Source organism: Berghia stephanieae, chromosome 13 (genome assembly GCF_034508935.2).
Source record: "Berghia stephanieae isolate SIO BIC M18660-M18661 chromosome 13, UCSD_Bste_1.3, whole genome shotgun sequence".
Taxonomy (NCBI): Eukaryota; Metazoa; Mollusca; class Gastropoda; order Nudibranchia; family Aeolidiidae; genus Berghia; species Berghia stephanieae.
Genome location: NC_088372.1, coordinates 15,662,249 through 15,677,670, shown reverse-complemented (window position 1 = coordinate 15,677,670; position 15,422 = coordinate 15,662,249). Strand labels below are relative to the sequence as shown.

The window sequence follows — 15,422 nt, the reverse complement described above, 5'->3', positions numbered from 1 at the left end:
AAAATCGAGGAAATGAACGACAACAAGTGAGCATCCACAGTAGACCCCTGAGTGTGGAACCATACACTTGGATGGCTTTCTCTCATTTTGTTGACTATCATCAAGGGATAGCTAGTTTCACTTGTTCGTTTAGGCCTTTGTAAAATATTGTCACTTGGTTATCCTTGCTTCCAGGCTGCCGCGGTTCATAATATAACCCAGTTTCGTGTTGTTTTGATTTATATACTTCACTACTCTGTTTTGCATTCGTTCGATAACTTGGATTTCGAAGAGAAGCATAATATGATGAGGAGATGCACTCCTTGTATGAAACGAAATTAAACGGAACTATATGGTACATTGGCGGTGTGAAGAGCGTCATTCAAATACGTGACAAGTACAGGTGGACTCTGAAGCACACCCGAGTCATTGACTTGGTCACATGGGCAGAGAAGGGAGGTGTAAATGAACAAAATTAATAACACTGTTTATTGTACATAATATATATATATATATATATATATATATATATATATATATATATATATATATATATATATATATATAACATATGGAAATTTTGGGCCTGAGGCAGTTTGCTTAATGTTCAACAGATTAAACATACACAACCACATACAAAAGACCACCAACACAATCAAACGCATTCACACAGAACCCCCAACACAGACACATATACACACACATACACACACAATGAATGGACCACGACACACAGGGGTACCTATACACCTTATACACTTCACACATTATATTGACCCTCCTCCTCTCTCCAACACACGCACACACACACACACAAACACACACACACACACACACACACACACACACACCTCTAAACACAATTACACATAAGTGCGCGTCCGCAAATGGCAGTTACAGGATGTCACGCGGCGTGACCTTAGTTAAATCCCACGTGATCATGAATAATCAAAATACGTATTTATTACACTATTATTCAACTTGTTTGTGATAACTTTATTTTGCCTCACCTGGTTTGGTCTATGTTGACCATGTTTTAATACTTTATACCCATTTGTCAAGTTTGAAATGACCTACCCCGTACCAAACCCAATCCCTTTTGTAACTACAGTCATGTCTCAATGGGCATGATCTATATTAACTTTCCATGTGCTCGAGGTCATTGGTCACATTGCAAAATGTGCTCAAAGTGACTCGCTTAGTGAAAAGTGTTCACAACTTTTTAAATAGCTGACATCACAATTGGTCACTTGATTCAGCTTGACACATGGGTATGTTTATAACATGTGTAAACAAAGCAGCGTGTTTACATTTGTTTAGAAATATCCAATCGTTGGACAGCAACAAATCATGTGATTGATGACCTGCTTTTACGAAAACATGAATATAGATCGCTCCAATACTCTTCAACAGTCGTAACGTCACTTCCTTCCTAATGACGCATGGTAACTTAGTAACACTGGCTCTAAACTATCGGAACAATGGCGGACGCCCGTATGAAATATTTCCCCGGCGAGCATAAAAGCGTATCCAGAGGAGAAAAAGTAAACATAAATTTGATCATGTTTTGACTTTTACACATTCTGATCACAAGGGATGTGAAAAGTTCTAGCCAGAATGAAGAATAAAAAGTAATGATTTCTTTGTTTAGAACCAAGATGGCCGCCGTTGCCGAGCGGCGTGACATCAGACTACTGAATCCATTTAAACTGCCTTCATAATCCAAACTTCTGGAAAATCCGAAAGTAATGTGCTAAAGACAAATATTTTTTGTCTGATGGATGCTATACGTTTAGGTAAAATACTCACAACACCCGCCAGCCACATAAACGTACCAATACACAAAATTATGTGTAACTTTTAAATGTTCTTAGTCTGATTGATTTAAGATAGTGAGAACTAATCAACAACGGGCTGTATAAAATAACAACATAGAACTGACTGACTTTAACCAGTATATTTTTAACCAATCAAAACATGGTCATCGTGACACACTTTCACACGCGCTCGGACAAACATACTTGGTTGTTTATAAAAACAATAACGTGAATGAACTCGACCTCTCTCTCTCTCTCTCTCTCTCTCTCATCATTGTTATTGTTTTTATACCGCCAAATGGGTGCCTAGTTATCATATTATGATTTGCGCGATCAGATTAATACAGATTTAAGTTTACACATAGTTATCTGTGTTGGTTCTGTTGATCAAGCAGTAGAACAGTGGGTATTTTAATTAGACACAAATATTCAATGGTAAAACCTGTGTAGTTTGCTATGTTTAACAATCACTGTCATTGTTTACATTATGACGACTGTCCGAGAGGAATGGTTAAGTGTCTATAGATAGAATGCGCTTGGCCAAGGAGTTCACAACATTGCCATCCGGAAGTATAACGGACCAACACACAAATTCTGTGTAACCATGAACTTTTATAGTCTGGTTAATACAGTTTAGTGAGAACAACTCACAAACGCGGATGGCAAAAACAATAACAAAGGCCTGAGTGACGTCATCTGCATACTATCTATTGAGAAATGAATATCCAAATATATGATTTATTTAGCGTTTGAAGACCTGAAGTAATGGGGACAATCTATAGATAGTTCGAAGTTGACGTGACTCAGGTCTTTGTTATTGTTTTTTGTTTTTTGCCATCCGCTTTTATGAGTAATTCTAACTAAACTGTATTAACCTGACTATAAACGATCGTGGTTACACACAGTTTTGTGTGTTGGTCCGTTATACTTCCGGATGGCAATATTGTGAGCTTCTTAGCCAAGGGCATACAATCTACATCTCTTTTCCATGTGATGAGTCATTGGACACGTTGCAAAATGTGTTCAAATTGACCTCAGAAAAGTGATTGGAGCAGGCCCGTATGTTGATAATAACAGGAATTGAAGTGAGTAGAAAAGTGCCAGAAGACAATAGAGAATAACAACTTCGGGGCGATGGGGTCTCGAACCCACGACCTTACTGTTACAATTCCCCCTCCTGGCCGTGAGAAGGACGCTAATAGCCTTCAACAGTCGTGACGTCACTTCCCTAGTAATGACGCATAGTAACTTAGTGACTGGTTCTAAACTATCGGAACAACGGCGGACTCCCTTATGAAATACTTCTCCGACGAGCATCAAAGTGTATCCGGAGGAGAAAAAATATTATAAATCTGATCATGTTTTGACTTTTATACTTTCTGATCACATGAAAAGTTCTAGCCAGCATGAAGAATAAAAAGTACCGATTTTCTTTGTTTCGAACCAAGCTGGTCGTTGCTGGGCGGATGTGACATCAGACTATTGAATCATATTAGTCGGCGCCATCCACCACTTCAAAAAAAAAAGCTTCAAACGTAGAATGTCTATCCTGAGTTACTCAGTAGCCATCGTTAAAATATAGATAGAATGAAGTTGACGTCACTCTGGTCTTTGTTATTGTTTTTTTTTGCCATCCGATTTTATGATTACTTCTCACTAAACTGTATTAACCTGCCTATAAACATTCATGTTTACACACAGTTTTGTGTGTTGGTCCGTTATACTTCTGGATGGCAATGTTATGAGCTTCTTTGCCAAGCGCATACTATCTATAGACTGACACTAGACCCGTGGCCTTCGTAATGTTATGGCCTGACACTGACCAAAAATGACGTCAAAATGCCAGTCTTTTGCCACAAAAGAAAACAAATCGTGAGTTGAATTCAATAGTCCAACCAATAAAATAACTTGTTTCCTTGAGCTCTACTAACGACAACTCACTTGGCGGTGCAAAAACCAAATACTGACGTCAAACTGCCAGTCCTTTTGGATTTCAGTGTCAGGCTGCTATAACATAACACTACGGAGTCAGGCGATAACTTTACGATGGCTACGGTTCCTCTCCCGACTTCTTGAGGTCATGGATTCAACACACACAAACGCCGCGAAGTTTGTTTACAAGTCAGCAGTAATGCTTAAGTTATTCTCAACATTATTCTCAACACAAACATCTAACAAAGGGACGATTGAGAAACTGATTAAGCTTCATATTATGTATAGATAGTATGCAGATGACGTCACTCAGGCCTTTGTTATTGCTTTTGCCATCCGCGTTTGTAAGTTGTTCTCACTAAACTGTATTAACCAGACTATAAAAGTTCATGGTTACACAGAGTTTGTGTGTTGGTCCGTTTTACTTCCGGATGGCAATGTTGTAAACTCCTTGGCCAAGCGCATTCTATCTATAGCCACATATGAACCCTATGTTAAGCTACAGTTATGAATCGTATAAAGAGCCACAGTTATGAATGATTCGTAGGGTTAATATAGAACAAACGTGTGATGTTTAAAACTGGTCCCAATCTAATTTCAATGTAAAACCGAATACATACCTTGTGTAATCAATTGATTTTCTGGTTTCAGAAAGATGGCATCTTATTTTCTCGTCTAAAAGTATATAGATAGTTCGAAGATGACGTCACTCAAGCCTTTGTTGTTATATTTTGCCATCCGCGTTTGTGAGTTATTCTCACTGAACTGTATTAACCAGACTATAAAAGTTCATGGTTACACATAGGTTTGTGTGTTCGTCCGTTATACTTCCGGATGGCAATGTTATGAGCTTCTTAGCCAAGCGCATACTATCTATACTGGTCGTCAAGAAAGAGTATCCATACTCGCTCTTTTACGTCCTGTAATCCTAATAATCTGCCTTTACATCCTGCTACTAAAATAGTTATACCACCTTTAGATTCAGTATGTAACCCCCCCCCCCACCCCCCTATCATCATTATTTCTCCGAAGGTCTGGTTACATATACACTTCAGTAGATTTTGGAACCGGAAAAGTAGAAGGTGTAACGTCAAGACTTTTCTGCCCTAGTGCTCTTCGTTATGAGTGAGCATAACCATTATTTCTTACTCTGCAAAAATATCAATATCCGTATTTCTTTTGAGTTCAGTCCTCTTTTCGGAGCCCGATATATTCCGACATAGTACTATTGTCAGACCATCGGTCAAAAATGTAGAAAATAAACTATGACTATTTAGCTTAAATACTCACAACCTCCGCCAGCTGGATATAACGTCCCAACACACAAAGCTATGTGTAACCTTGAACATTTATAGTCTGATTGATAAAATTTAGTGTGAACTATAGTCTGTTCCAAAAACCCGTGCGCACGCGTTCACTTAGCCGATTTTTTTGCATTGGTTACAGTACCATATCATACTTTGGGATTTTTCTTCTTTACTAAGGGTCTGAGATGAATGAACATTTTGATGTTTTACATTAGCAATATTATACACAATGAATTCTGTTCTGATGACGATCACTGATCTCGCCCATAGGCTTGACCAGAGGTTTATATTTCACGAGATTCATGTGCACTACTCACTAACATTGCCATCCTCGGTTCAAAATGACACAGCAAATTGTCCACTTTGTACACACTTGACATAAACATTTGTTACAATTTAATAGTTAAAAGCCAGAGGCGTAACTTACTGTTGTGATTTCTACATAAAAACTGATAAAAAATATGAATTAAAAATACAAATGTGTCGCAATGATGAAAATTTACAAGTTATCTCTCCAGAGAGGCGAAGTGTGGGATTCTTTTTCATGGCATGCGGCGAATAGCAATATCAATATGGCACACAACCAGAACTCAGAGAGGAGGGACCAAATGAATGATTATGTTATTTTAATTGTGCGCATCTTGTATTTGATAACAGCGGTTCCTTTGGAATCTGGTATTAGAGAAGTTTACAGTCAGTGATATTTCACATTATTACATTTCAAAGCTCGCTCCAGTGAGCATAATTCAAGAATGGCGAACATGTAGCGTACTCGATGGGTTACCAGGGGGATTTCGTGACATGTCTTATCGGACCTTTATGAGTTGTCTTGCTCAACAGTTGGTCTGGGATTATGTCTTTGTGAAAGGCATTTCTCCTCGCCCTATTGGAGACGGGCATAAAAATTCAGAGTATCTCCCTGGTTTTTGAGCGAAAAATGTTTAAGCACCCAACGGGCTGCTTGTGTGGTCCATTATATTATATCACCGTTGTATACCAGCAGGGAAGAGATAGATTATAAAAGCCGTGAACCAGTTTTCAACGCTGTGTAGTACTAGATAAATGCTATCTATTCACAATCTATTTGAAATTTGAAACAGCCCATAGTTATTTGCTAAGCTACGCCACTGAATGCAACTTTGTTATGATTATTTTCCCCACGGGAAAGAGAATCAACACACCATAACAGTTTTGTGGTGTCATATCAGTTATTGAAAACATATTTGCCCCACGTTTTTAATGAAACACCGCTCATCGTCATCATCATCATCATCGTCATCATCATCGTCATCATCATTGTCATGGTCTCAAGTAAGTAAAGAGCTACTCGACTATGCATAAAGATATGTAGAATAAGGCCCCAGAATTTACTAGTTACTTTAAATGAAAAACAATTAACGATTTGTTTATGATGAAATAAAAAGAATGATGAAATTTAATTAAAAGAGATGAATAGTGATTGTGGCAGTTACAAATAGAAATGTGAATATATTACGTAACTTATGATGGTATAATATCAAGTTTATAAGGTTACGTTTCCAGGCAGTTGAAAGGGATGAATTCTATATTCCTCCGACGGCGGGCTCAGGTTTGTAAGGTTCCACTTCCAGGCAGTTGGGAAGGGATGACTTTTATATACCTCCGACAGCGGGCTCAGGTTTGATCCTTGATGTGTTGAAGACTGCGCTATCAAAGGTAAAAGCTCCGGCGTCTTGATGGTGGAGATAAAAATATCCACAAAGTACCAAAAGATAAAAATCTTCAAATATATCGATGTATGAGGAATGGAGGAATAGATTGTAGAGAGAAGTGTGGAGAGAAGTGAGTGTAGAATGTTAGACCTATCAGCTTTTATAATAAGTGGCTACGTGACAGAACGTAGAACGAAAAGTACTCACTAATTAGAAATTAATTCGAGGGAAGGCTATAAAAAGAAAGACGATCTAATATTAGAAGGTAACGTTTTTTCTAAGCCTACCGAAATATAACTGGAGTGAGATGAATTCAGTTCTTATTAAAATAAAAATTAATAAGGTAATTGTGAACAATCTTTACTGTGACAATCATCATCATCATCGTCGTCGTCGTCGTTGTCATCATCATCATCGTCGTCGTCGTTGTTGTCATCATCATCATCATCATCATCGTCGTCGTCGTGGTCGTCGTCGTCGCCATCGTCGTCGCCATCGTCGTCGTCATCGTCTTCTTGTCATTATTATCATATCCATCAAAATATAAATAAAAAACACAATCCCTCATACCCTATCATAAAACACACTTCGATTTCCATCTTAAACCCCCAACTGGTTCAAAACTTGCCTCTTTATATCTCATAAATATCGATTATTAAAATAATAACCCCACATCTGAATTGATCAATTCGATACTGCTCTCTCCATTCTATTATCGCCGTCCACAAGTTACAATAACCCATTGATTAATCATCGCATAAAAATATGAACTAATCGATATCAGAGAGAGAGAGAGAGAGAGAGAGAGAGAGAGAGAGAGAGAGAGAGAGCAGACGCTAGTTAATACTAATAAGGGAGTCGACTCTATCATTCGATTTTGAGACCAGGAGAGCTATTTGTTACACATGCCCATATAATAAACTCATTTTGATGAAAAGTTCAGTCATGCACCAGTTAAATTAAATCGCTTCTCAGCGATCTTTTTGTCCGAGTTACCGAACCGTGAAGTCAGTGATTTCACTACTTAGTACTCTTAACATTTTGTTATTCTTTGCAACACATCCCTGTGTACTTTTTATCAAAATAAGTTTATTGGTTATATTTTTATTTATAAAGGTATATAATAACATTTTAAAGTGATATCTCATTAACCAAACGATAGATTTCATCAGTTGATAAGAGAAACGCGTGAGCACTGCTATGTTGACAGTTCTCTCTGTAATGGCATGTATTTATTACAGTACAGGCAATTAGGAAAAGTGTTTCATTCACGGTTATCTTTCTTTGTTTCATTTTTTCGTGAGGAATTAATGGTTTGTGGTTAAGCAAGATGCTCACCAGAACTGCCCAACAAAATAATCGCGACCAACACATAATACTCTGTGTTACGTATTGAATTTCGACGCCCTTTCCTCACATTAACTTTATTTCCACATTTGACAAAATGTGATATTTTGTAAATTTACATATTTGTGTTTGTGTTTACTGTCTCCTGACGAAGGCCAAGGGCCGAAACGTTGTTTGTTTTGTGTTGTTCCCTTATATATGAGTCACATCTACTCACTTTATTTTTTTTTATCTCCATTTTATTGGCTCATTTGGGCACCTCTAGCTTTGAATTTGATAATCTACTAGCTGAGTACCGGTATTGATCGAATCTTGATCCCGTCAAACTATCTAAAAGAGGATTGTCCTGGTAACAGAAGAAATTAAATATGTATCATGAAATATAATCGATATCGCTGGCCTCCAAGTTGATATGTTATTATGTATCATTCGATTCCACGTTGTTGTGGAATGTGGGAAAATTGCTATTATCCGTTTCACGCTATAGAAAACCGGGATAAACTCCGGTTCCATGAGTATAATTCCTGCTTTGAAGGACTACCTACTACTTCTCTTTTTCAAACACAGGTCAGGTGTGATTTGAGTTTTTACGGGCAATCTCTGAGGCTCTTATCACGTGATCTAGCCAGCATCCTCGGATCCTTCCAAATTTAAGTGACTTGACAAGATGGCTGGGATAAAACCCTATCTCCATGGTCTGTTGGAGGAGTATGCGCGTTATAGAGGTAAGAGAAAGAGAGAAGAGAGAGAGAAGAGAGACTGGGTGGGGATCCTGACCTCCCATAGTGGGCGGGGAGGTACTTGCCGTGTCTTCTATACCCCTATACCTGTTTTCCAATTGATTTCATGTATTTGTCTAGGAATGAGATTACTTGGTTTTGTCCTGACCCAAGCCAGAGTCCTTGGCTGGGAGGGAAACAGTTGAATGTATAGTGATAGTTTTGGGAGATGATCTTTTTTTCTTGTAAATCATCTCTCTGTTACGTATTATTTTTTATTTACATGTGATTTATAAACATTTGAGTGTGTTCCTCTTAGTGGGGACTTGTGCTTGTGTCAGGATGAGACATTTAGGTGGTCTCAAACTTAGTACACTGATATTGTACTCTTGGAATCTACATCTGTTCCGTATTTAAACCAATCCCCTGTCTTCCTTTTTCTTTGGCACTTTAATTGTAATTCTAGAGCTTTTTACTATCCCATTTTCTTCCTTTTTACTGGCGCTGATATAACCTACATGTGTTGCAAGTGCCGTAAAACCCTTAAAAAACAAAAACAAGAGAAGAGAGATAGGAGAGAGAGAGAGAGAGAGAGAGAAAGAGAGAGAGAGAGAGAGAGAGAGAGAGAGAGAGAGAGAGAGAGAGAGAGAGAGAGACAGAGACAGAGTAAAAGAAACTTGAAGCAGATACAGCTGTTTCAATGCCGATTTTTGCACAATGTTATCTTAAGTCTGGCAGTCTTGCATCGAGGACAACCAGTATTCATTCTCCCTTCTAACCCACTAACCCATCCCCTCAGAAATGAATTCTGCGGGTTGTCATCCAAGCAAGACTGCCCGCTGAAGGTATGTAATATAAGCAATATCGGCATTGAAACAGCATTATCGGCTACATGAGCTCTTTTTCTCCAATTATGATATGCTCTAAATAAAAAGTTTTATCGAACATTGTTTACACCATAATATAATTTATATCCATAGACAGTTATTATAGCCCAAGCTTCATAGTTTGGTCTATGAATTGTGACGACCATTTTTAGCATCAAAATCGGTCAGACATAATGCTTATTATCATTATCTGCTTCCCCCCCCCCCGTCCCCCCTTTTTCCCGATAAATGGCAGGTAAAAATCACAAATGCCCAGATTTCAAACCGTTCTGGGACGCGGTTGTCATGACAACGACAGACAATGATCAACAGATGGCGTTCTTACAACAAGTGGAAGACAAGAGACAGAGAGGAGAATTACCTAAAGGCCTGCCTATCCATGTTATCGCTGACCCTCCAGGGGTCCGAATAGGTCTGGTCTGATATTACAAGTTGATTTTTTTCTGTTCTGTTTTATTTCATAGTTTAATGTATTTTGAGCTTTGTATGTATTTGTATATAGTAGTAGTAGTAGTAGTATAGTTAGTAGTATAGTATAGTAGTAAGTAGTAGTATTTGTAGTGAGTTAGATGTAGTAGTATGTAGTAGAGTAGTAGTTGTGTGTGTAGTATAGTGTAGAGTGTAGTAGTATATGTAGTAGTAGTAGTAGTAGTAGATAGTAGTAGTATAGTAGTAGCAGTAAGTAGTAGTAGTAGTAGTAGTAGTAGTAGTTGTTGTAGTAGTAGTAGTAGTAGTAGTAGTAGTAGTAGTAGTAGTAGTAGTAGTAGTAGTAGTAGTATTCATAGTATTAGTAGTGTTAGTAGCAGTAGTTGTTGGTTTTGGTGGTGGTAGTGGTGTTGTTGTTGTTGTTACAGAAGAACAAAAAGAAAAGGATGAATTTGGAAAGAAATGGAAGGAATAGATAAAAAGAAGTAGTACAGTAGAAAAAAGGGAAGAGGAGGTGTACAGTGACGAGAAGGTGGGGGAGGAGGAATTGGAGGATGAGCAGGAGTAAAAAAAAGGGGGGGGGGGGAGAAGGAATTTGGAGAAGAAGAAGGAGAACAGGAGACAAGAAAGAATCAGGAATAGGGGGACGAGAGGAAGAAAAAGATGATTAAGAGAAGGATTATAAGAGAGAGGGAATGAGAAGCAGGAAAAAGAGGGCTCAAAAAGATAAAGTAGAAGAGTGAGCAAAGGAAATAATATTGTAAGACAATAACTGTATCTATTTTATTATTATTTACTAATGTTCCACAAAACTTTCTCGTCCAGGAAATGGTGGGTCAACAATGACAGTATTGGAAAAACTGGAGTCCGAGTACAGCCTCGAGGGATTGTTTTCCATGAAGATATTGCTAATCCACGCTGGAGGCTGGAGCCAACGGATGCCCAGTTGCACAGTCCTTGGGAAAATCTTCTCCGTTCTTCCATACGGAACTACCCCTTTCCAAATGCTGGATGTAAAATTGGCTTTGTACTGGCCTTTTGTTGAAAAAATCAAGCCTGGGATTTTCCTCGTCTGCGCTGATGATTTTTCGATATATACTTTGGGTTGTGGAGATTTGAAAGATGTCACGTGGGACATACCAAGACTTGGTTTCACAGCCTTGGCTCATCCGTCTCCTATGGAACTTGGCAGAGCACATGGTGTGTACGTGGTGCAGGGGGCGGATGAACTTGATTTTACACAGCTCGTATTATCACGAAAGTGTGTTGAAGTGTTACAAAAACCCAGTGATGAACGAATGAAATTGCAAGGGGCAGTTTTAAACTCTTCTTCAAGAGAGGGCTCTTCGTCTTCAATTTCCATATTTGGTGACGGGATTAAGATCGAAGGGGACATTGTTTACACGGATAGCTCTTTCTATTTTGGGACAGATATAGTTAAGAGACTCTTGGATTTGAAAAAGGATCTTGGTGAGTTGACTTGTGAGATAGATGCTTACGGCGACTTCCTACAAGCTGTTGGGGAGGCCGCGACAGAGGATTATGTCCACGATGTGTCAAACGTGTCGCGTGTCAGTGAAAGTCTAGTTGAAACCAGGAAGAAAGTTTTCCACGCTTTGAAGGGTGCAGATATAAACCTTGTCTTGCTTAACTCGTCTGCCTATATACATATCGGCACTGCCAAGGAGTTGATATGTTATGTGTGCAGGGATAGAGAGTTTCAGGACAGGATGGGCTTTCAAAGAGGTGTGTTCAATGCATGGGTAAAAATTCATGAAACTGAAAATGATTCTAAGAAAAATGAAAACGAGCCAACTCCTGCTGGTTGTAGAGGTGATGATAATTGTGTTAACGTAGTTGACAAAAAGGAAAATGATAATAAAACCAATTTTCAAAACGTTTCAGATTATTGCTGCATCATTCACTCTTCAATAAACTGCCGGTCAAAAATTGGAAATGATTCATACGTTGAGTTTTGTGATTTTGAAATGCCTGTGGAAGTTTCTGGAAATTCTGTGGTGAGTAATTGCAAGGTGTCACGTAATGAAAAAGATGAGGAAAATGAGCGTGATGGAAGTTGTGTTGGTGTTACTGTAAATGTTGGCAATCGTGACAAGAGTCATTTTGGTAACAAGAACTGTGATAGTATATTAACCATACCAGAGAATACATTTCTCCACACCATTCCCATTCTCTCACCAAGAAATAACAAATACCTCAAAACCACTGATGAAGTCTTTAAAAGGAATAGCAATGGTGAAGATAATGGCATTAAAAATGAAAATGGTGGTGGTGGCAATAACACGAACAGAATTAATACCGAGACTAAATCAGATTCAAAACAAACAAGCCACACCCGCTCTTACGTCACAAACTACGTCACAGTAATGAGTGACATCGATGACAGCATGAAAAAATCTGTCTCAATATCAGAACTCGGCATTCTTCCTTTTAACGGGTCCGATATTAATCAATTTCTTTCCCAAAGATCTTTGACTATTGATGACATATTACCCACTGCCTTCAATGAGTGTCAGAATAAATACACGTCCACCATGACTGAATCCAGTAAAGATATGGCAGCTGAGGAGATGGACGACAATCCCAGATCGAAAATTCCTAAGTTATCGGGTTCAGGATGTGAAAGGAAAATTTCTCTATGGGATCTAAAACTTTACCCAGCATTCCCTACAATGACTGCATCATTTTGTGATGCCGTAAAGGTTAAGCAGGGTCATCGTGTCAGAGTGAAAGAGACTTCAGAAAATCCGGTCGAATATCATTCATTGTCAGAGTTACTGATCTTAAAGGATGTCAAACGTATGCTGAGCTATAGAAAAAATCTGTACGATAAAATCAAAGAGAATCATCGGTTAGATAAAAACGTTTAATTTGCTTTTACCTTTGTGCAGACATTTTCTAAAAGATGTGACGGATGTGCATTTATTTGCAGGTCTGATAACCCAAATTCACTATGGGCTCATTGTTGTAATGGAAATATTTTTTTTTTAAAATGACGCATAATATTGTTCATTACAACAATGTTAAACTAAGCCCATAATTTTGCTCGGATGTCAGACCTGCATATATATATATATATATATATATATATATATAATATATATATATATATATATATATAATATATATATATATATATATATATATATATATATATATATATATATATAAATTGTTGGGCTGATCAATTTGGTCGTTTGGATTATACTAAAATGAGCTATGGGTAGAACACAAATGTGGGACATCATGTCATATAATATTTTTCTATATTATTATCTTATTTTACTCCTCATCTCGGAAAACCCTCCATTTCTGAGTAAAAACATAAGGGTTGAGTAATGATTTGAACAATTGATTAAAAACTGTATTAAACCATTATTATTATAGTATTAAACCACACATCCGCTTTTTTATTGGTTTAAATACAGTTTAACTCACTCAATCCTAGAGATTTTTGCTAATTATCAAAATTGGAACAAAAATGTATTTAAAATGAGCATGTACATAGGTAGTTTTATTCAACTATCATTAACATGCAAAAAATTAAAAACATAAGCTTTGATAAAACAGATATAATTAGTCTCATAAAAATGTATCAAATAGGCATGGGGTAAAAGTAACCCGGGTAAACAACGGATATAGTCGGTGTTAGGGTTGAGTGAGTTAACCTGACGGACGATCGGTCATCTGGAATACTCGTTTGGTGGGTACGAATAAAAATCTGACGCAAACATAGGGAATTCCAAGTGATTTCATATTTTAACTTAACTTGACTTGAGCTTTTATATAGCGCAATATGCACTAAACTTGCTCAAAGCGCTTTATAAGGGGTCCCTGACCAATAGCAACACGTAACATATCGAACGAGACATGACGCCTGTTAGACGATATTGCAATTTTTTCCGACAGAGACAACGCTTTTAACGGCCAGGTACTCATTTACACCTGAGTACGGTGAGAGAATGTGAGTAAAGATCCTTATCCAAGGACTCAACTATGCGCCCAGGGAGGCTCGAACCCAGGACCTTCCGATCCGAAAGCGAGTGTCATACCACTAGACCAGATAGCCATTTTTGATTATGAAACAAATATTTCCTTCAATGATTCAAAATAAATAACTGGAATTCATTACAAAATAAAAGACCATAACATTTTTATTGCCTACGAAAGTTCTAAGAATATTCCTTTTAGGGGTGGAATAAAGATATCTTTTCATGGATTGGATTCATTGAAATTGTCTTGTTTTTTTTTTCTTCGCTCTTTACTTACCTTCTCTCACCGTACTGGGGTGTAAAATGAGTACCTGTTTGTTAACAGCGTTGTCTCTGTCCGGGCAAAATTTCAATATCCACTTTCAGGCTGCTTGTCTTGTCCTACATGTTATGTGTTACTTTTTGTATGAGAACCTCTTGTAAAGACCGTTTGAGTGTACGATTAGTGGATATTGCTCTATATAAAACCTTAATGTTTTTGTTTTCCTTTTTTTTTTTTTCTAAATAGAGAGAATGTAATGAAAATAATGATCTCTCTGGTAAAGTGCGGCTATGTGGTTTAGTGGTATGACGTCGCTTTCGGATCGGAAGGTCCTGGGTTTGAGCCTTGCTCGGCGCATAGTTGAGTCCTTGGAGAAGGCTCTTTACTCACATTCTCTCACCGTACTCAGGTGTAAAATGAGTACCTGGCCGTTAACAGCGTTGTCTCTGTCCCAAAAATTTGTAATATCGCCTGACAGGCGTCATGTCTCGTCCTACATGTTATGTGTTGCTGTTGGCCAGGGACCCCTTGTAAAGCGCTTTGAGCACGTTTAGTGGATATTGCGCCATATAAAAGCTCAATTTTTTTTTTAACTGAGGACAATAACAAAGAGCTTGGTGACGTCAAGTATCTACTTTCATTCTATAGATGGAACGAAATAGACGTCACTAAGTCCTTTTGTTTTTGTTTTTGCCAGCCATTCTTATAAAGTAGGTCTAATCTTATGGTAAATTTTTTCACAATCATGGTTGGTTTCGGGTTTTTAGTTTTTAGCCAAATTCCCGCGCGGTTTAGCTACAAGAGAGACAACTCAATGAATATTAACACGTTTTATTTGTATATAATATAAAGATTTATCTTTCTTTGTTGGTTCATATAAAACGACGGGATGGAATGCGACCATTTGCATTTAGTATTACAGTATTATTATGTCGGGGTGAGCAAGAAGGCAAAATTGAATGTTGATTTAATGGTGACGAATATTTTTAGGTTTTTGCTGTCTAAGAACATTATCTATTTTTCCTGAATAAAACAAACAAAC

The 15,422-nt window shown here is 37.8% G+C and overlaps 1 protein-coding gene across 2 annotated transcripts in view; it reads left to right on the top strand.

Moving 5' to 3' along the window:
• LOC144958807 (fucose-1-phosphate guanylyltransferase-like) overlaps positions 1-13,203 on the top strand; it is a 30,871-nt gene extending 17,668 nt beyond the window's left edge. Inside the window, exons 1-4 of one of the 2 annotated variants that reach the window (XM_078891020.1) lie at positions 7,717-7,842; positions 8,641-8,798; positions 9,915-10,091; positions 10,931-13,203. In XM_078891020.1, coding sequence (XP_078747146.1) covers positions 8,741-8,798; positions 9,915-10,091; positions 10,931-12,996 — 2,301 coding nt within the window. In that variant the 5' untranslated portion in view covers positions 7,717-7,842; positions 8,641-8,740 and the 3' untranslated portion in view covers positions 12,997-13,203. Of the gene's footprint in view, positions 1-7,716; positions 7,843-8,640; positions 8,799-9,914; positions 10,092-10,930 lie in introns of those variants that run through there. The other variant, XM_078891019.1, reaches the window with a different exon arrangement.
• The last annotated feature ends 2,219 nt before the right edge of the window (positions 13,204-15,422 follow it).